The sequence below is a fragment of the Gossypium arboreum genome, chromosome 12 (genome assembly GCF_025698485.1).
Source record: "Gossypium arboreum isolate Shixiya-1 chromosome 12, ASM2569848v2, whole genome shotgun sequence".
NCBI lineage: Eukaryota > Viridiplantae > Streptophyta > Magnoliopsida > Malvales > Malvaceae > Gossypium > Gossypium arboreum.
Genome location: NC_069081.1, coordinates 11,507,675 through 11,531,095, shown reverse-complemented (window position 1 = coordinate 11,531,095; position 23,421 = coordinate 11,507,675). Strand labels below are relative to the sequence as shown.

The 23,421-nt window shown below is 34.2% G+C and overlaps 1 protein-coding gene across 1 annotated transcript; it reads right to left on the bottom strand.

The window, feature by feature from the left end:
- Nucleotides 1–1,380: 1,380 nt before the first annotated feature.
- On the bottom strand, nucleotides 1,381–2,780 carry LOC128285374 (uncharacterized). The gene is made up of 2 exons (XM_053022882.1): nucleotides 2,112–2,780; nucleotides 1,381–2,067 (listed from the first exon to the last, which is right to left on the bottom strand). The coding sequence occupies exons 1-2, from the start codon at nucleotides 2,778–2,780 to the stop codon at nucleotides 1,381–1,383; spliced, it is 1,356 nt and encodes a 451-aa protein (XP_052878842.1).
- Nucleotides 2,781–23,421: the final 20,641 nt, after the last annotated feature.

Here is a 23,421-nt window from a genome sequence, read left to right as displayed (position 1 = left end):
GTCACCATAGCACTTTGGTATGTTGCCCCTGAATTCTTTAGCCCGAAGGGCATTACCTTGTAACAAAAGGTGCCCCACAATGTTATAAAGGTGGTTTTATCCATGTCCTCGGGATGCATATTTATCTAATTGTACCCTGAGAAACCATCCATGAAGGAGAACAACGAATATCCCGTTGTGTTGTCTACCAAAGTGTCTATGTGTGGCAGAGGGAAATTATCTTTTGGGCTAGCTTTGTTCAGATCTCTGTAATCAACGCACATTCGTACCTTCCCATCCTTATTAGGGATTGGTACAATGTTAGCCACCCATTCAGAGTACTTCACCTCTTGTAAGAATCCTACATTGAACTGCTTCTTTACTTCGTCCTTTATCTTCAATACGATATCTGGCCTCATTCTTCGCAACTTCTGTTGGACTGGCTTACAATCCTGCCTTATTGGAAGACTATGCACCACAATATCGGTATTTAACCCTGGCATATCTTGATAAGACCATGCGAAGATATCCTTGAACTCACGTAGCAACTCAATCAGTCCTTGCCTTGTGTCCTCGACAATATGCGTGCCGATTTTCACCTCTTTCCCTTCCTCTAGGGCTACATTCTCTATTGCCTCTTTCTCATGGGGCATGATTTGTTTCTCCTCCTGTTTTACCATCCTCAATAGATCTGGAGACACATCACAATCCTGGACATCTTTAAAATCTTGAAATTCCTCTAGACACATGTCTTGCTCGCGAGAGAAATCAGGATTTGTAATATCAGTGCTCATGTCATTGATATCTAGGGACCTGTGAAGTATAAAGAATATACAAAGAATGAATGAATTTAAGAATGATTATTTATGTGCTATGAATGAAAGAATAAGAATTGCAAAAGCTTAACGGAATATTGGTTGATAAAAATGAAACAATACTCGTTCAAATTGATAAAAGTTATGTTTTATTAAAAAAAATAATAGATGATTGTAAGCCCATTCCACAAATGTAATCCTATTACTCCTAGGCCCTAGAGTAACAAGGATGTTTCGAGAATTACTCTGAAAAATTCCTAAAGACTACAGGAAGTTCCTCCGCAGTCCAATTGTTCAGAGAGCTTCCCGATTCGTAAGGGCGAATGCCCTCAAGGTTTCCTTGCTCCGATCCTTCATCGTGTATAGCATTAATCTAATGACTTTCTTCTATAAGTAACCCTCCCGATACGAAGGTTTGGGATATTGGAAGGAATGTCATCGGCTCCCACTCCATTTCTCTTCCATTAAGGCACGCCTTTCTTCCCTCTTGGCGCTTCTCAACTTCCTTCCTCCTTTGCTTATAGTCTGGCTTGAAGCCCAGACTAAAGCGATCTCTCTTCTCTTTCAGTTCTGGGATTTGAGTCCCTCATTGCAGGTATTTTCCTAACCCTATTCCTGGTAAGGCTCCCTTTCCCACCATCATTTGTAGAGCCATCCTCGTGGCTCTTACTATCTTTGGCACTGGTAGCTCACTCCCTTCTGAAATGAATGTTGCGTTGACGAATTCTAATGAACGGAAAGAGCATTCAATTGCCTCCTCGTTTGCTTCTACATAGGGTACACTACTGGTAACTGTCGATATAATGTCCTCCTCCGCATTTATAGTGACCAACTGTCCATCAGCTACTAACTTTAATTTTTGGTGCAGAGATGAGGGCACCGCTCCTGCCGAATGTATCCAAGGCCTCCCCAACAAGTAATTGTAAGAGGGATTGATGTCCATCACTAAAAAGTCCACCTCATACGTGTTTGGCCCAATCATCAAAGGAATGTCGATTCTTCCCATGACCTTCCTTTCCGTGCCATCAAAGGCTCTCACTATATTATGGCATGTTTTCATGTGAGAACTATCTACGGGCAATCTGTTCAATGTCGATAATGGTAAGACATTTAAAGCTGATCCATTATCAATAAGCACACTTGGCAGTGTATACCCCTTACAATGAGTGGTGATGTGTAAAGCTTTAGCTGATCCCATGCGACCAGGTGGGATTTCATCATCATTGAAATAGATGAAATTGTTAGCACTTATGTTACTAACCAATCGATCCAACTTGTTGACAGATATATCATTAGTAACATAAGTTCATTGAGCACCTTCATTAATGCTTTCCAATGTGCCTCTGAACTTAAAAGCAAAGCCAACACTGATATACGAGTTGGTTGTTTGCGCAATTGTTCAACCACGCTGTACTCACTGTGTTTTAAGAATTTTAAAAATTCTCTGGCTTCTTCTTCCTTCACTGGCTCATTAACCAGTGTCTCAATCCCTTTTCCTTTGTCTAAAGCTTTTGCTTTTGTAGGCTCAACTTTGACGTCTTCTACATCGTAGCGCTTCCCACTACGTGTGTAAGAACCCTCACCTTGAGCTTCCTTAGAAGCAATAGCTATATCCTCCTTCTCCAGCATTGACACATGGCAGTTATAATTCCAGGGTACCCTCTTGTTATCCTTATAAGGAAAGGAAACAGGTTTATGAATAATGACTTTCGGTACTGTTAGTGTTTCAACTTCATTACTTCCTGGTAAAGAAATAATAATCCTTGGCCGATTTTGATTCTTCAGTGCACCTTCTAATGTGCATATATGTCCCTCATTTGAGCCAACTTCATATAATTCTAGCTCTTTCTTGTCCATAAGGCTTTGTACCAAGGCCTTAAACTCGTCGCATTCCTGGATCTCGTGCCCCTCTTCAGCATGGAAGTCACAGTAGTCCCTTGCTCCTTTATTCCTCTCTTTAGAGATTATCATCTCTCTTTTCACCATTTCTTCCTAAATCATTTTCATCGGCGTTCTCACCTCGGACATGCCCTCTTTAATCCTTCTCATACTTGTATCCCCAACTGCATTTACCCCTTGATCACCATGATTTTGCAACGGGTTCTCTGTACTAGGGGTGTCATCAAATTTTACGACCCCCATCTTGATTAGTCTCTCTACAACCTTCTTAAAACCGGTACAGTTTTCGATCGAATGCCCTGGTATTCCAACATGGTATTCGCATCTGGCGCTTGCGTCATACCATTTGGGATATGAGGGCTGCAGTGGTTTCAAGTGAAAAGGAGCAATAGCATGTGCATCGTATAAGCTTTGATAAAGCTCACAATATCTCACGGGGATAGGTGTGAACTGCATCCTTTCAAAATTCTACCTTGTACCCGACTCCTGCCTTTGAGAACTCTGTTGCTCAACCGCAGCTGTTTTAGGTTGACCAACTGTGATTGCCTTCGTGTTGAAGGTGCTTGTGTTATTCACTTCACTATCGTTTCTCCTTGGGGCTGATCTTTTGGTCGCTTCCCCCTCAATTTTGCCACCCCTTATGGCATTCTCGATCATCTCTCCCACCATGACTATATCCGCAAAGCTTTTAGTGGTGCTCCTAATCATGTGAGTGATGAATGGAGCCTTTAGAGTGTTGATGAACAACATGGTAGTCTCCTTCTCCAACAACGGTGGTTGAACTTGCATTGCCACTTCTCTCTATCTCTGTGCATATTGTCTAAAATTTTCATTAGGCTTTTTCTCTATGTTTTGCAGCGTGATCTTATCCAGAGTCATGTCTGTCACATGATTGTACTGCTGCATGGAGGCTTGTGCAAGATCCCTCCATGAACTTATTTTGGCCCGACTCAGTTGATTATACCACTTGGCCGCTACCCCGACCAAACTATCCTGAAAATAATGGATCAATAATTGATCATTATTTACATGACCAGTCATCCGTCTGCAGAACATGGTAATATGGGCTTCCGGGCAGGTAGTCCTATTGTATTTCTCAAACTCTAGCATCTTGAACTTATGGGGAAGTACCAAATCTGGGACCAAACTCAAGTCTTTGGCATCGATTCCCTAATGATTATCAGTGTTTTCTAATACCTTAAACTTCTCCTCTAACCATCTACAATGTTCCTCCAATTGCCTTGATGATTCGAGTCTCATTTCTTCCCTCTCAGCTACATCTAGATCGGGGATAACCGGATTGGCCGGATTGTCTCCAAGATTGAATCCCGAACCAGTTTGAAAGTTCATGGGTATTCCAGAATCGACTTGACCCTGTTGAGGCCTTATCGCGATGGACAGCCTTCGAGGATATGCTTCAGATTGAGTTTGCACATGGGGTGGGGTGAAACCCGACAGATGATCCTCATTATCTCCTTCAATGATGGTCATAGGGGTCTTTCCTTTATCCGTCACCCCCTTCAGCAGCTGAGCCATCTCAGCCATCATATTCCTTTGAGCTTCCAACATTTGATCCTTCATCTTTTGTTAGATTTTTGCTAATTGCTCCTGTAACTGTTCTTGCATCTCTTTCTGAATCTGCTCAAGTCTTTGATCCATATTCTTTGACTTAGTGCGTGTACCGTAAGGATGTGTTGTTTCCAGATTTCCTTTCTCTTTTCCAGATTTCCTTTCTCTTACTCTCTCTTTCTCCCTAATAATTTTAACTAATTAGGGTCTTTCTATAAACTTGGATGCATATGATGTGATGAGATGCAAATGCATGAATGCTAAAAGATATCGATTCTAATTCAGTTTCTTTTTAGAAAATGTTATTTAAGAAACAAAAATCTTTACACAAAACGGATTACAAATACACCTTTGCGCTCAGGCCCAAGGTTTTAACCCTATCCAATAGCAAAGCTAACTCTAGACCTCTATCTGACACTAACTCATATTCCGTACTTAATACATTAGCTTGTGCCGCTAAGTCTTGTAAATGACCAGCAACTTCTCGAATCTGGACTATAGCTTCTCCCATGAGATAATCCCTATCTCCAACTTGATCTTGAAGATGGTGAAGTTCTTCCTTCCACTGTTCTTCTCTTGCTTCGAGCTGCTCAATCCATAGCTCACAGTCCTGTAGTACTGCTTCCAACCCTCCAATATTGTGCTTCATTTCCTTGATCTTATCCAAGCTTGCCTTTAACTCGATCGTAGAGTTACGACTTCGGTGATGATGGAGAGATCGTCCAAGCTCAACCACCTTAGTTTTTAATCCTTAATTTTCCTTCTATAGGACCTGATTACGCGACTGCATCTCTTGGAACTTCTTCTCCCAATACTCGGATTTGGCTCTTTCTTCTTGAATCTCTTGCTGCCACTGCTCTGAAGATCTCCCTAATCCGACCCTTTTCAACGTTACCTGGGCCTTCTTGTAGCGCGTCTTTAAATCATCTCGATCTTCCTCGATCTTTCTGTTCTCCTTTTTCACCTTCTCGACTTTCATCTTTTGAACATCGACGTCGAGGCTCAAGCACATTTTTTCTTCTTCAAGCTTCTCAATCCTCTTTTCAAACTCCAAATTCTTTCTCTCAAACTCTTGCTTCATAACCTCCAACTCTGATGGAATCACTCGTAAGCTCTCCTCTAATGATCGAGCCACCCCCAAAATTGGCCTAGGGACATATCGTTGACTCTCCTACTAAACCACCCATTATACTCAAGGGATGACGTCGAGCCTTCGGTCAAGATCTTCATACAGAAAGGCTTCTTCCAAACCTCAGAAATCTCTCGCATCCTCTTCTTATAGTGATCTCCTTTATAAGAGAAATCACTCTGAGCTAAACTCTGTGTAGCCTGTATGAACTGCCTCGCTCGATATTGCCTCAAGCAATGGTGCATATCCAACAACTCCCTAAATTCCTGGCAAAGGGACCCAATCAAAACTGCCCCAACAGTAAAAGACTTCACTAGGAACCAACCAAGGAGCCTTCCACATAACATCTTCCTCTCGAAGATTCTGAAGAATGTCTATCCACCTCTGAAATGTCATCTCTCTTAGACATGTCTACTGCTTCCTTTAAGGGAGAATAACCCTCAAAGAATACTCGGTAAGGAACCTTATCAAGCTTCCAAAAGTGGCTATAGAGCCAGACTAGCAACAATTGCGCACATCTAATAAATCTACCCTCGTCGGCCCTCCGACATGCACTCAAAGATCTAAATGTCTCAGTGAGGATTGCACGCGATCGAACAAATCCATGACTGCCTCATCTATGTGCCCCAACGCCTTTGGGAAAATCACCATGCCATAAATACTCAAAGCTAGGACATCGACCCTTTTCTTTACGTCTGGATGTGTCGATATAAAATACCTCAAAACGACCCATGGAACGCACTTACTATCACCCTTTTGCTGCACATGAGCTACAGCCCACTGCTCACTCATCCCAGTAATCATCACCAACTTCTTCACAAAAGTTGGAAGGCTAGCAGGCCTAACATAAGCCTTGTGACCCTGAATCCTCGGGCAACGCAGTAAAGTCGTATACTCCTCCAAAGTAGGTACAAAATCAACATTACCAAATGTAAAGCAACTATAAGCAGGGTTCTAGAACTGTACCATAGCTTGAAATAAGTGCCTATCTACTTTGACGTCTAGCAAATAGGGAAGGTCTCCATAATTCTGATAGAAAAGCTACTTAGCCTCGTCATCCCATTGGGCCCAAATGTTTCTCAACTCCCGAAACTTATTCTGTGTCGAATTAATATGGGTGAAGTCCCATAACTCTGATGTATGCCCCTTAGTGATACTATCTCCTTTCTCTAACTGGGTTTTCTTTGACCAGGTACAGACAGAGGCATTGTCCTCCACTTTATTAAGATATTCGTTCCCTATTACAAAACTTTCTAACCCAGAAATCAAACCGTGAATCGATACCTTTGAATGTTTGAATGACATGCAATGATAGCAAAACAAAATAAATTAGTATCGTAAAAATATAACAAACAAACACTTATAAGGGTAGTTTACTAAAAGTTATCACCATAATCCCTAGGGTAAGCGCTTAAAGTTCACTATATGAGTTCTAGTTCTAAAGCGAGGGTACCTGAACCAGCAGATTCCTCGGTCTTCACCCATTATAGGCTCATATAGACCAAGTTCAGTTCAGGGGGACACATTTCCCTATGGCCATGCGGAGATGAAAATCTCACGAAGACATAGGTACAGTATCCCAGAAGCAATCCACTAACTCATGCGGAGGTGAAAACCTCACGAAAGCTTAGTTTCTTACTCCCACTTAAAGGTGTGACCAACGGTCATGCAAATGCAATGTGTGAAAATAATATAACAAACATATGCAGCAAACACATGAAAAGGGATCTTTATCTTTAAATCCTTTCAAAATTTAGCATTAAGATAGAAAGTTATCAATTTTTGGCTTGACTCTCTTATTGTCCCCAGCGGAGTCTCCAAGTTGTCGAAACCTATTTTTTTTTTTTAAAAAAAGGCAAAGGGTATTTTGAAAACGGGAGTCGCCACCAACCTTTTTAGGTGTAATTGGATCACCTCATAAAATGTTTTATTCTACGTAAAATCGAAAAACGGGTTCGGGAGTCGGTTACGTGTAAGGAAGGGTTAGCACCCTCACAACGCCCAAAATTGGTACCAAATTGAATTGTTTTCTGTCTTACTGTCAAAGTTTGAAATAATTCAAAATAAGATCCCTTTTTAAAATCGAAACAGTTTGAGTTTAAAAACCGAGAATCCTTCGTTCCAAAAGAACACGAACATCACATCCAGCATGATAGGACACGATATTCTCAAAATTTTGTACTGAAATCACCTCGTAATTTAGAAAAATTATTTAGAAGGATACTTTAGGCATTTAGACAAACGGAAAATCGCAACCTAGCATGTTAGAGCACTATTTCCTGAATTCCTAAATACGGAAAGTATTACTTCAAAGAAAAAATCCTTTTGGGTATAAATTTCTTTAAAACAGTGATGCATTTAACAGGTTACAAGATATCAAAAATAATAAAAATCATATACGCTTTAATGCAAATATAACCTAAAAGCTAACATCACAACATACATTAATATTTTATAATCATAAATCTTTATACATTAATATTTCATGCAAGAATACAACATAGTAAACAATGAGGATAAGATATATAATCATACTTCACGAGAATATGACTTACATAAATAAATAATTTTCATGCAAACATATAAAATCAATGATAACAAATAACTCGTGTAATGAATTTACATATTTAAACAATTAACACAAATATATTAATAACATATGAACATATATATATGAAAAAATAAAACTTAGGAAGAATCACATATTAGGCACAATGAATAATAAAGGAAATTTTAAAGTGCTTAATACATACTAAAAACGATGTATAATATATATATAGAATTTTATAATAACATACATACTACATGTTTAATACACATAAATATAATGCTTAATAATAATTTATAAACTTCATAATAGTGTAATAATATATTAATAATATAAATATATATATATATAATAAAATAACATATAAAATATAAAAGAATATAATAATGTAATGATAAATGAATTTTAAATATTTAATAATAATATATATAAAAACATAATGTTTAATAATAATTTATAAAATTTTAAAATTATACATGATAATATGTAATAAGATATAAATATATGATAAAATATAAAATAATATAATATATAATGTATATTAAAACATAAGATAATATAATATATATAATAATATAAAATATAAAATAATATATATTAATAAATAATATAATATATAAATATACTTGATAATAACAAAATAATATACAAATAAATAAATTTTATATGTATAAATAAATAACAAATAATATTTAAAATAAATAAATTTAAAAAATTATTAAAATTAGCAATGATCAAAACTTTAGGGCTAATTTAAAAATAAAAAAATGAATTTTGGGCCTTCTGGAACGCGCGTTAAAAGTTGAGGGACTCATTAGGAAATTAGCCCTTATCCTCGAAACGACATCGTTCCTAGAATGGGCCTCAAAGGAGCTGTTGGGACTAAATTGAAATAAAATCAAAATGTTAGGGCCAAATTATAATAAAATAAAACAAAATTGCAAATATAGAAAACATGGAAGGACCAATTGGAAAATTATCCCATTTTACGAAAACACACGGATCCTCCCCGGGTAATCGGGTCAACACGCGGATCCTAAGCCTCGAAACGACGACGTTTTGTGCTTATTGAGTTAAGCCAAAACGGCACCATTTTAGTAAGGCTATATAAACCAAATATTAAGCCTGCAATCATTTTGAAACCTTGTTTTAAAAAAAGAAAGAAAGAAAGAAAGAAACCCTCTGAGAGGGTTAGGGGAGATGTCCTCGGAGTTCTATCGAGACTCCGTCTGAGGCTTGCATGCTCTCATGCGCCCCCACCAACGCCGCCATTTACGGCGGTTGGAAACTGGAAAGTTTCCTTTTCCAACGTAGATTAAATCGGTACGTTTCTTTTCTTTTATTTTTTATTATCAGTATGTATTTAGAGAAAAAAAAGAATAAAATAATCACTTCTGTACTCTCCAGTCGACTGTTGGTTTCTTTTAGTGTAAAATGTATTCTATTTTTATTGAATCTTTATGTAAAAACGTGTATACAAATTAAAAAAGAGGGGTTTTATAACCCCCGGTTGCATTTTTGGGAAAGAATCTTTCGATTTCTTTCTTTGTCTGCCTCTTTTCTGTCGTAGTTCTTTCCTTCTTTTGCAGGTATCAACGAGGATCTCACGGTGAGGAATGGGCTGGCATTGATTTGCGTGTTGATTACGGCGCGATTCGGGGCCAGAGTCACGGGGTGAGGCGAAGAGGCGTGTCTGTTGAGATGCTTGCGGCGCCTAGGGTTTCTGAAACCCTAGGTCTTTCCATCTTCTGTTAACGAGTTGGGCCACTTGGGCCCTATGTGTTTTGGGTTGAGGGTGTAAACGGGCTAGTAGGTAGTTTAGGTTAATTGGGTTTTGGGTTAGTGTTTAGCTGGGTTATGGGTGTAACGGGTTATTGGGTTAGGCATTTAATTTTTAGGCCTACGGGTTAGTGGGCTATGGTATTTGGGTTCTGTAAAAGGACTTAAATGGACTATTTAATTTTATTTTTCGTTTAATTTCATTTTTTTAATTTTTGTAAGCCCGGGCAAAATATGGGTTCTACAATGTGGTTTTGGTTTGCTTGAAGAGGGTGAGAAATGTGGCTTAAACCAAGCCTATTTGCGCCCCACACGGTTGAGTACACGGGCGTGTGACTCAACCGTGTGTCTGCTGTAACTTAATTAAACAAGTCAGTGAGTTACACGGCTTAGACATACGGGCGTGTCTACTGGCCATGTGTGACACACGGTCTGGCACATGGGCGTGTGGTCGGTCGTGTGACCCAAGTCAGTATACCCTTCAGATTTCACACGGCCAAGGCACACGGACATGTCTCCGGCCGTGTGATGCAAGTCAGTATGTATGCCCTGTTTCCATACAGCTTGTGACACAGGCGTGTCTGGTGGCCGTGTGAGGCACATGGCCTGTTCACACGGGCGGGTGATCCCTATATGCATGAAAATTTTATAATTTTCCCAAAGTTTTCAAATGTTATTGGTTTAGTTCTAAATCTCTTCCAGACAAGTTTTCAAATGTATGTTGTATGTTTTGATTTGATAGGTAATACCTCGTAACCTTATTCCAACGACGGATATGAATTAGGGGTGTTAAAAAGATAGTCTGCTTCTTTTGAGAACAGGACCTCAGGTTACCCCTCCTAAAGCGATATATGTCTATAGGCCTCAAATTTGATTCCCAGTATTAATTTCTCATCGTTTTGTACAAACACTGCTCTATGTCTAGAAACTGCTATGGATATTCTGTCGAACAACCTTTTTAGAATTAGATTATGTTTATAAGCATACTAAATATTCATCTATGTCTAGATTCTGCATGCATGCACGAAGAACAAATTGAATAAAAGAGTAAAATAGATCAGATCAAAACTTCAACATTAATGGAAAATTAGAGTATCATTTAGTAATCCCAACCCTGTAACGCCCTTAACCCGCATCCGTCACCGGAATAGAGTTAAGGAGCATTACCTTACCGATTTATTTATCAGATATTTTATTTCATTTAACGTTCATATTTGGATCCCATTAAAATCAAACATATTATCCCTTAAACGTACTTATTTTTTTTCGACGTGTTTTACTTGAATTTATTACTCGTCTCAACATACTTAATTTCCTTGTATTAACGTATCAAAGATAATCACATATTTACATGTCATGATAAATATCATTCTCTTTCCATTTTTCATAAATATAAATCAAGTAATTCATTATATCGATATTTAATGCATTTAAAATATACAATTCAAGTTACACTAACTTACCTCGTTGTTTGTTCATGTTTATAATTTCATTAATCCGGTATCTTTTCTTTTCCACATTCAATTCTCGTATTCGAGTCATCTGGATCTTTATAAATAAATTTGATCGTCGTTTTCATGTATTTCATGTTCTAATACATTCAATTAATGCTCTAAACAAAATTACCATTTTACCCCTAAACTTTTAATTAATGACGATTTCATCCTTAGGCTCAAAAAAATAAAATTCTTCCAATTTAATCCTTATTTCCAGCCATTATTCTCATACAAATTGATAACAACCCATGAATTCTATAAAATATCAGAATTTTCCATAATTTCAACACTTTTCAATTTAATCCTTAAAACATGTTTTTTTTCCCGACCTTAAACTAAATTAATAATTTCATTCAATTTTACAATTTTAAATAATAAAATAACCCATTTCATGCAAATTGGTCATTTCTAACATTTTTACAAAATTGCCCATAAAATTTTACTTTTATTCAATTTAGTCCCTGAGCCTAAAACATGCAAATTAACCATACTAGCTGAATAGTCATACATATTTTCCTCCTTCTCCTCTCCATTCCACATCCTTTATTTATATAACATGCTATAAGTAACATTATCAATAATTTCACTATTTACTTATATGTATATTCAAAACTGTTCATTTGCATCATAGTTACTAAATTATTTATATCTTGAGCTGAAGAACTCGAAATTAAGATCCACTAATTTTATATGAAACTATACTTACATATCTTCTTACCATAAAATTTTCAGAATTTTTGGTTCATCCAATAAGTACAGTTTATTCTTTAAATTCACCCTTGTTCTGCTGTCTGACAGTTCCAACTCTTCTTTACTAAAAATTAATTATCTCATTGTACAAGATTCAGATAACGTTCTTGTTTGTTTTTACTGAAAATAGATTCAATAAGGATTTTAAAAATATAACTTTAAGAACCTAATTATTTTTATCCAATTTTTTATGATTTTTAAAAGTCAGAATAGGGGAACCCAAAATCATTCTAACCTTGTCTCACTAAATTTATTATATCTCACAATTCACAATTCCATTGCTTACACCGTTTCTTCTATAAGAAACTAGACTCAATAATATTTAATTCTATATTTTTTTCATCCTATAATTAGATTTACACAATTTATGGTGATTTTTCAAAATTAACCTACTGCTGCTGTCCAAAACTGTTTTAGTGCAAGATGTTTACTTACCATGTTTATAACACCCTTATTTTCTTTCTCTACACTATTTCTCATTACTTTCTCTTATTTTCCATTCACTAACATATCAAGAACATAATATTAATCTTAAAAATGTATTGAAATCTTGATGTTTTTACCTTATTCCATTGATTTCAATCTTTAACTTGATTTTCTCTCTCCTCCAGCTTCTATTTCTTGAATCTAGCTTAATATTCTAGCTCTCCATAGTCTCCTTGTGATCTTTCTCTCTTGATGGCTATGGAAATTCTTTTGATTTCTAGGCGAAAATTGTAAATTTTTGGTGAAAGGATCAAATTGTAAAGAAAGTAAAACTTTCTTTCTTTCTCTCTTCTTCTCACGTTAGTTTGCATGAGAAAGATAATGGATGGTGTGTGTGTGTTGTTTTTTTTTCCACACACACACGCATATATATATAGACTAAATAAAATAATAAAATATATTATTAAAATATTAAATAAATAATAATTATCTAATTAAATAACTATAAAATATCACCAACATCATCATTACTTTCTAGATTTCTCTCTCTTCCAATTGACCATTTTGCCCTTCGTGATCTTTTAAAATTTCATTCTTGAGTCATCACTTAATTTGGTAAAATTACAATTTAGTCCCTCATAATTCTTCACATATTCAATTTGGTCCTTATTCATCAATTTTCCTTGGTTTCTAGATCATTCCACCCTTAAAATATTTGAACTATTAGTCCATCAACTTTTCATTTTTACACTTTAATCCCTCAAATTTTGAGTATTTACTCTTGGGCCACAAACCTTTTCTCACTTTTACAATTTAGTCCTTTCTTGAATCAATATGTCATAATATACTTCCCAGTGACATAACTCAATTTTCCTCTTTTTGTCACTTTATTTCCTTATTTTATTGTATTAAGGATAATATCTTACTGTAAAAATTTTCAGGGTGTTACATTTCTCTCCCCCTTAAAAGGAATTTCGTCCTCGAAATTTCCTTGTTTTCTTTTGATCATGAACTTCATTATTTCCATAATTCTATAGCTCCTTTCTGCACATATTTATCTAGTTTATCATTTATATTCATCTCCTATCCTTTCATGTCACAATTTATTTTTAATTCAATATTGCGAACATACCTTATAACGAAAATTGTTTACCTTTTTATAAGAGGCCCAATAGACTAAACAGAACACTTTAGGATATACGGAACAGATATAGAAGTGTATTATTATGCACTATTAATCAGAGAGCACTTGGTGAGTACCAACGTGCTATTATCGGATAATGTGCTAGAGTCTCTTAATGGTATACCACTAATATCTTAGTAGATCAAATCTCATCTACTTGGGCAAATTACATTATGCACGCATATCACTTTTAGCATAATGCTTTTACATACTTTACAATTTAATCATTGTGCCAATAACCTGTATGTTTATATCTTCTCTTTCTTTAATACATGTAATATATTTCAAAATTCACTAATAATCTTTATCATGTACTTCATAAATCACTTTCTAATTCCAATTTCACTTTCAATTCATTCATAACTCAATTTAATTTCCATTCAATTCAACAATAACACTACCTCATACTTCTCTTACCATATACATAATTTAAATTTAACATTTAATAATAATAAATAATTTGAATTATATTAATACAACCGTACGCTGATTATGTCTATACTCAATGGTATTACCATAATTCAAATTATAAAAACTATAATAAATAATAGACACCAAACATGTAACAACATAAGTCATATGTGTTAATTTATGCTTTAATTTCATATCTCAAAAATAGTCTTTTATCAAATGGCATCATATATCATCTATATTATCTTTAATCAAATCATGAACTTTTGGTTCAAGCTTTCAATCTCATATACTATGTAACACGCTTATACCATGTTTGTCTCAAGGAAATTGATATAGGAATATTACATTTGGTGCCAAAGTAATTCTTGGCCAATCACTAATATACTAGAACATAAACGGAAAAATTTAAATAATTTATAATTTAGTCCTTACTACTACTTGAAACATACTTAATTTTTCTTAAGTACATGTCATTCTATTCAAAAAAATTAAACGTACCCTCTTATTACCTAGAGATGTGATGAGATGGAAGCTTTCAAATACAACTCTTTAAAATTTCTGTACCTAATCTTACCACTATTTTATTTTCAGTAAATCTTTCATGTATTTAAAACTTTAAATTTTCTTAATAGTATGTATCTTAAATAGCTTTTCTTCATTTTAATTTATATGCCTTCTTACTATATCAATATTCATTTCATGCATTTTATAATAAGCATTTTATAAAATCATTATTTCATATATTTCATTTCTATATCCCAATTCAATAACTTATTTTATTTCATATCTAAAACATTATTAATCTTTCAATACTTATTTAAACCAACATTTTTCAATAAAATAATTATAATTAATTCATAAGTTTATATTCAATTAACTCATACACTATTTCATTATTTCCAATTCATTTTATTTTCACTTCTTATTTCGATATCTCAATTTCAATTCACATTTCAATTCATAATTTCTTTCTTATATATATATATATATATATATATATATATTCAGTACGATCAATCAAATTTATTTAATTTTCTCGTTTCAGTTATTCACCCTATTAACAAACCCGGACTTTGACGGGTACACGGATTCCAACCCAAACACACCAGTAATATCCAACCAAAACACACCAGAATAATCATGTAATCCTCCCAAACACACCATAATCACATAGTCCTCCTACCCGTATTCATTTCCGGAATAGGGTACAAGGCATTACTAGGATTTACATATCATTTAACAAAAATTTCAATTAAATACTTACCGTTTCTTCATAAGTATATATCGTTCATTTCATTATATCAATATTTCATGCACCATCATTTCCATATATTTTATGTATATTTATTCGGTAATAGTTCATATCAAACTTAACATAAATTATATTCCTTGGACTTATACTTATTTCATTTATCTTTCTTCATAATTATTTCATGCAACTATTTTGTACATATATTTTCATATGACCAATTCTTGTAAACATTTCAGACAACCATTTTGTATAACCAATTCATATAACCATTTGTCGTCTGGTACATATTACCTGAATATTAGTTGTTCAACAGATGTCTTGGCGTCTCTCATCCACGATCTTATTTATCTTCGACATGATGCCATAGTGTCTTTCAACTATGGAATTGCTCATTTTCTGTCAGGTTGCCATGGTATCTTTCAACCATGGTCTTATTCATTTCCCCGTCATGTTGCCATGCTATCTTTCAACCATGGTCTTATTCATTTCATGTCACGTTGTCATGGTATCTTTCAACCATGGTCTTACACATTTCATATAATGTTGCCATGGTATCTTTCAACCATGGTCTTACACATTTGAATCGCGATGCCATAGCGTCTTTCGGCTATGGTCTTATTCGTCTGAATCCTGATGCCATAGCGTCTTTCAGCTATGGTCTTACTCATTTCTGGTATGATGCCATAGTCCAACTATGGTCTTACACGTGTATTGCCATGGCCTAGCCATGGTCTTACACTCGTGGTGCCATATCCCAGATATGGTCTTATCATCAGGATGCCATAGCCTAGCTATGGTCTTACACATATATTGCCATGGCTCAGCCATGGTCTTATCTGTCAATTCATCACTGATCACTGAATGTTCATACTCAATTCAATGTTCTGCTCCATTTGAACTTTTCATATGATTTCCATAATTTAACAATATTCATAATTCAATAGCAAACATATAAAATAATACATTATATCAGCCATAATTTAGCAAATAATCATGAAAGTTCAATCATATAAACTTACCTGGCTAAATTGCAGAAATACCAAAATTTAGGGGCATTTTAGAAATTTTTTATTTTTCTCTATTTTCCACCCGATATTTATCTAAATTGATAATGTCATTTAATTTATTAATTTAAATAATAAAAATTCATTTCAAATTTCACTTTCCAACAACATACTATCAAATATTTATCTCAATTTCATTCAATTCAATATTGATGCTTACCTTAAAATTTTTACTTACTATACACATAAATTTAAATATAACATTTATTCATACTTTTATGAGTTCGGACTCATCATAATCATCTTTTACTCATATACTTGAGTATCACTTTCAACATTATCGGAATTAGCTCGGTTGGAAAACATCTTTATCTTTAAGTAAAACAAATCTTATCAGAGTCAGAAGATATCACACTATTACAGGTTATGTAATGTATTTCTAGACTTCACATGTGCTACATTCGGTCCAAGAATCGACTAAACCTTAGCTCTGATACTACTAAATGTAACGCCTCTAACCCACATCTGTCACCGGAATAGAGTTAAGGAGCATTACCAGAGTTATCGATTTATTTATCAGATATTTTATTTCATTTAACGTTTATATTTGGAACCAATTAAAATCAAACATATTATCCCTTAAACGTACTTATTTTTTTTCAACGTGTTTTACTTGAATTTATTACTCGTCTCAATATACTTAATTTCCTTGAATTAACGTATCAAAGATAATCACATATTTACATGTCATGATATTTATCATTCTCTTGCCATTTTTCATAAACATAAATCAAGTAATTCATTATATCGATATTTAATGCATTTAAAATATACAATTTAAGTTACACTAACTTACCTCGTTGTTTGTTCATGTTTATAATTTCATTAATCCGGTATCTTTTCTTTTCCACGTTCAATTCTCGTATTCGAGTCATCCGAATCTTTATAAATAAATTTGATTGTCGTTTTCATTTATTTCATGTTCTAATACATTCAATTAATGCTCTAAACAACATTACCATTTTACCCCTAAAATTTTAATTAATGACGATTTCATCCCAAGGCTCAAAAAAAAATAAAATTCTTCCAATTTAATCCTTATTTCCAGCCGTTATTCTCATACAAATTGATAACAACCCATGAATTCTATAAAATATCAGAATTTTTCATAATTTCAACACTTTTCAATTTAATCCTTAAAACATTTTTTTTTCCGATCTTGAACTAAATTAATAATTTCATTCTTTGTAGTTTCAAATAATAAAATAATCCATTTCATGCAAATTGGTCATTTTTAACATTTTTACAAAATTGCCCATAAAATTTTACTTTTATTCAATTTAGTCCCTGAGCCTAAAACATGCAAATTAACCATACTAGCTGAATATTCATATATATTTTCCTCCTCCTCCTCTCCATTCCACATCCTTTATTTATATAACATGCTATAAGTAACATTATCAGTAATTTCACTATTTACTTTTATGTATATTCAAAATTGTCCATTTACGTCATAGTAACTAAATTATTTATATTTTGAGCTGCAGAACTTGAAATTAAGATCCGCTAATTTTATATGAAACTAGACTTACATATATTCTTACCATAAAATTTTCAGAATTTTTAGTTCATCCAATAAGTACAGTTTATTCTTTAAACTCACCCTTGTTCTGCTGTCTAACAGTTCCGACCATTCTTTACTAAAAATTAATTATCTCATTGTACAGGATTCGGATGATATTCTCGTTTCTTTCTATTGAAAATAAACTCATTCAGGATTTTACAAATATAACTTTAAGAACCTAATTATTTTTATCCAATTTTTTATGATTTTTCAAAGTCAGAATAGGGGAACCCAAAATCATTCTAACCTTGTCTCACTAAATTTATTATATCTCACAATTCACAATTCCATTGCTTACACTGTTTCTTCTATAAGAAACTAGACTCAATAAGATTTAATTCCATATTTTTTTTATCCTCTAATTAGATTTCCACAATTTATGGTGATTTTTCAAAATTAACCTACTGCTGCTATCCAAAACTGTTTTGTGCAAGATGTTTATTTACCATGTTTATAACACCCTTATTTTCTTTCTCTACACTATTTCTCATTACTTTCTCTTATTTTCCCTTCACTAACATATCAAGAACATAAGACCATGTATAAGAAAACTCTACATTAACATCAATTCCATGCTTTTTCAATAATATTAATCTTAAAAATATATTGAAATCTTGATGTTTTTACCTTGTTCCATTGATTTCAATATCTAACTTGATTTTCTCTCTCCTCCAGCCTCTATTTCTTGAATTTAGCTTAATATTCTAGCTCTCCATCCTTGTGATCTTTCTCTCTTGATGGCTATGGAAATTCTTTTGATTTCTAGGTGAAAATTGTAAATTTTTGGTGAAAGGATCAAATTGTAAAGAAAGTAAAACTTTCTTTCTTTCTCTCTTCTTCTCACGTTAGTTTGCATGAGAAAGATAATGGATGGTGTGTGTGTGTGTTGTTTTTTTTTCCACATTTTTTCCACACACACACACACACACATATATATATATAGACTAAATAAAATAATAAAATAATAAATATATTATTAAAATATTAAATAAATAATAATTATCTAATTAAATAACTATAAAATATCACCAACATCATCATTACTTTCTAGATTTCTCTCTCTTCCAATTGACCATTTTGCCCTTCGTGATCTTTTAAAATTTCATTCTTGAGTCATCACTTAATTTGGTAAAATTACAATTTAGTCCCTCATAATTCTTCACATATTCAATTTGGTCCTTATTCATCAATTTTCCTTGGTTTCTAGATCATTCCACCTTTAAAATATTTACACTATTAGTCCATCAACTTTTCATATTTACACTTTAATCCCTCAAATTTCGAGTATTTACTTTTGGGCCACAAACCTTTTCTTACTTTTACAATTTAGTCCTTTCTTGAATGAATATGTCATAATATACTTCCCAGTGACATAACTCAATTTTCCTCTTCTTGTCACTTTATTTCCTTATTTTATTGTATTAAGGATAATATCTTACTGTAGAAATTTTCAGGGTGTTACAAACCCAATAAGATTTAACTCAAGAGTTAATTAATCAAATCCAAATTCGAAATATCATTCAACATCTTAAACATTTAATCGCACAAAAAAGCAATGTAAAAGAAAATAAGGAAAAACTTCAGGAAGCATGCTTTTGCTGATCCAACCCTCAACTACGGCATTGCAATGTTTGTCAAAGAACTAGTTGATTGCCTTCATCCTCTTCCTCGCGTTCTACTCTGCTTTTCAGCTACTACTGCTACCTTTTATTTCTGCCTCAGCATCCTTCCTCTGAGAAAGGCTTATTTTTTTCTCTCTCTCTTTCAGATCTTCCTCGCTTTTTATAGGGTAAATCCCCCTCTTAGCATACAATTTTTCCTCCCTCTTTTTCAGGTAGATCTTTCTCGTACAAGTACAACTAGCTAAAAGTGGCACGAATTGAGTGCTAACTTGGTGTCTTCCTAGAATTGCCGTGGTATTAATGTTATCAATCTGTCTAACCTTTTTCCATGACAAAACTTCACTCATTTATTTATTTTCCTCATTTGTACACCCGCCATTCAAACACAAACTAATCCTTTCCGCCCATAAGTAAAAGTAAGATAAGAACATTTAAGCACATTCTAAGTTTCATGATGCAATGTTCTAAAAATAATAATATAATATCCTAAAATGAAAATACATATACTTAAGTACAAACAATTAACCAAGTCTAAAGGCTTGAAATATAACTTTTTTCAAGAGTTATCACACCCCCAAACCTGAGTTATTGCTTGTCCTCAAGCAAAATATTCATGAATGCATGAATTACCACAACAACATAATCACCTTAGTAATGTCAAACCATGTAGAGCATATTTTGTACTTCAGTTCTCAATAATATTCCATTTTTAAAAATTTGCTCAAGTTTCATAAGCTTGTTTAGCAAAAGTAGCGTAGAAATTGTTGCCCTAAAAATAAAAATTCTAATTACTCATGCAATTTCAACTATAGCAAGTACCTCCTAATGTACTTAGTTTATCTTTCATCTAAACTTAGCTTCCTTTTTAAATCTGGCCTTGCATAAACTCAATTACACATATTTTTACTAAGGGGTCCATCTTGTCACATGATTTCTTTAATGGGTAATCTTAGTGGAGCATACACTAAATTTCCAAATGTACTATCATGTCACAATTTGAATGGAACTCACTTATGAAGCTAAGGCTTTTGACTTAGAAGATGGATGGAGCAAACAACTACCTCATTAACTACTCAGCCTGTTACTACAGTGGAGTGCCCCTAAACTACTTTCTTCTCCATTTTTTAACACACTCTTACTTAAACTTGCTTTTCTAATCAACAGCACAATAGAGCAAACAAAGTATTGCTGACCTATTTCGCTTTTTCAAGCATTGGAGTATTTCATGGCATTTCTTTAAAAAAAATAGTTTTGCCATGTCATTCATTATTAAGCATTGCCATTTCATTGAATTTAGCTTCAAGAATCTCTATGTTTATTAAAAGAAACTTACTATAGACTAATTGTAATTGGAATTACGACATTCTACTTTCAGGGGTTAATTTTCAAGTAACTATCCTAAGCTAAACTTACCTAATTCACTGCCACAGTTTTCTAGGTTTAGTGAAGAGTTAAGTTTTTCATCAAACATCATATGCAAAAAAACACTCATCACAGTCTAACAATCTTTGGCATTTATGTATGTTATGACAAAATGAACGAAAAAATGAACAACAATACTAAAATGAACAAACTTAACAAAATATCTAATGTATCCTATATGCACAACACACCCCCAAAACATATATATATACAAAAAATGATATGAAAAAAGTAATGAACTCAAGATGAAATGAAAAGAGAAATGGATGGTACAAAAAAAAATTCAATGCTCAGAGTGAAAATTGTTTTACTTTAATTAGAGCGAGTGGATTTGCACACAGCATGCTTGTAGCACTGCTTCCATTTCAATGAATGGATTGGCACATCATCCTCTGCATCATCAGTTTGGTAAGGTTATCAATAATCCTGTTGATCTCACGATCTTGCTATTTCATTTTTTTAGTTGATAGAGGTGGGACAACTGTAGTGCCATCCGCAGGTGGTGCAGAATGGGGGTTAGCTATTTCTCCTCCGTCATTATCAGATGCAATACCAACTGATTCAGTCTTGTCATCCTCCGCAGGTTCCTGTACTTCTTGTCTTTCAGAGACAGAGTGTATAGGTGCAAGGTTTGTCTCACCGGTCTTTACTTCACCTTCCTCTTCGTCTATATCTGAGTGCAATTCCTTGAGAAAGCTAGGAAGCGCAAGCACAGGCATGGTGAAATTCTTTTACGGGGACCTCTTTATCGCAGCATCTCTCCTTTCCACATAGGCCCAAAAGATGACCATTTGTTCTTGTTCCCGTGCCAAGTCTATAGTATTCCTCAGTTACTGAGTCTCAAATAGAGTGAATCATCTCTGCAACTTCTAGCATGAAGTGAGCACTTGCTGCTCAAAGAAAATATTAGAGGTGAAGGGGGTTGCTACAATACATGTTAGGGTAGAAGAGGTAAAAGTAGAATGAGGAGGTGGATGTCATGGCAAATACTCCCCTGAAAACTTCGCAACAATTTCCTTCATAATGGCCCCTTTGTTTGCAGTAACATCTTCATTGGCTTGGACAGAGACATTCACATGCTGGCACAGTGTAGTTATGAGAGAGGGAAAATCAAGGCTCTCTACATTCTTCTGGACACACCGATGGATTTCATTGAATATGATTTTTCCAACATTTATCTTCATTCATTTTATGATTGAATGGACCAGCAACATCCGCTCCTTTGAAATCATGAAGTTATGATTGGCAAGAATTAGGTGTGTTTTAAGGAAGTGGTACCAAACCCTCAAGTTGGGTTTCAATGAGGCCCTCTCCATGGTGTAACAATCATGTCTTGACATCGTCCACTTAATACCTGCTACACACAGGTCTTGAAGAACTTGATTCAGACCACTCGTAGTGATTGTAGTGGCAAACTGAGGGTGTTCATCTTGAACATCAGATAGGTTGTACTGAGCATTGATGGAATATTCATCAAAGAGTACTGATGCTCCTCAGACATAAATAAAATTATTGTTGGGAGAAGTAAGATGAGCATAGAACTCACGAACCACCTTTGTCAAAACATCCTCTGGATGCAAATAGAAAATCTGCCATCCATGTTGTTCTACCACAGAAGAAATAGACTCATCATATCCCATAAAGGGCTCATCTTGAAAAAGGATGCATTTTTCTCAACAAAAAAAATGCTTGGAGATATTGTGCATGTACTAGTCTTCCGTTGCTTGGTTGAAAAATGTACGTGGTGGTAGAGCAGATGGTTGTAAAGTAAAATGTCTGGCCATTAGGAGAATGTAGAGTTAATGGTAGACGAAAAAGGTGAAAACTTGCAGGAGTAAAGGAAATATAAGTTTGGAGAAAAAGAAAACTTAGGTTTACCGTAAAAGAAGATGAAACGATTAGGGTAAAAGGAAAATAACACGGCAGAAAAGTAATGGGGTGACGTGGGCGAGTGGATGAGCAGTAATGATGGCCTGATTGTGGTGTGATTGAAATTAGAGGGAAAAGGAAAAAATAAAAAAAAAATATTTGGAAGGCCAAATATTTGGGAAACAACTACCGATGGGCCAAAGAGCAATGTAAGGCCTGAACCTTCTATTACCATAAAAAATGCAAATACTTGCAGTACAAAATAAAATTTATTAAACCAAGTAAATGAAATAGCTAAGAGAAATTAAAAATTGACAAAACTAGAAACAAAAAGAAATCATCGAGATGCTAAAGTTAAACATCTCAGAGATCAATAGACTGTTTATCTCGAGTCACAGGAGCATCCTAGTAATGCTTCAAATGTTGCCCATTGATTTTAAATGTGAGCCCAGTCTTAACATCTTTAACATCCACAGCTCCATGAGGATATATGTGGACTACTTCAAAAGGTCCTGACCAGCGAGATTTTAATTTGCCCAGATTTTACCCTTGTTGTACCCTACAGTAAGTATTATCATGTAGGACTTCACTAGGGAGATTTCCTTTAAGAGGACAACTAGTCATATATGATACTCATTGAG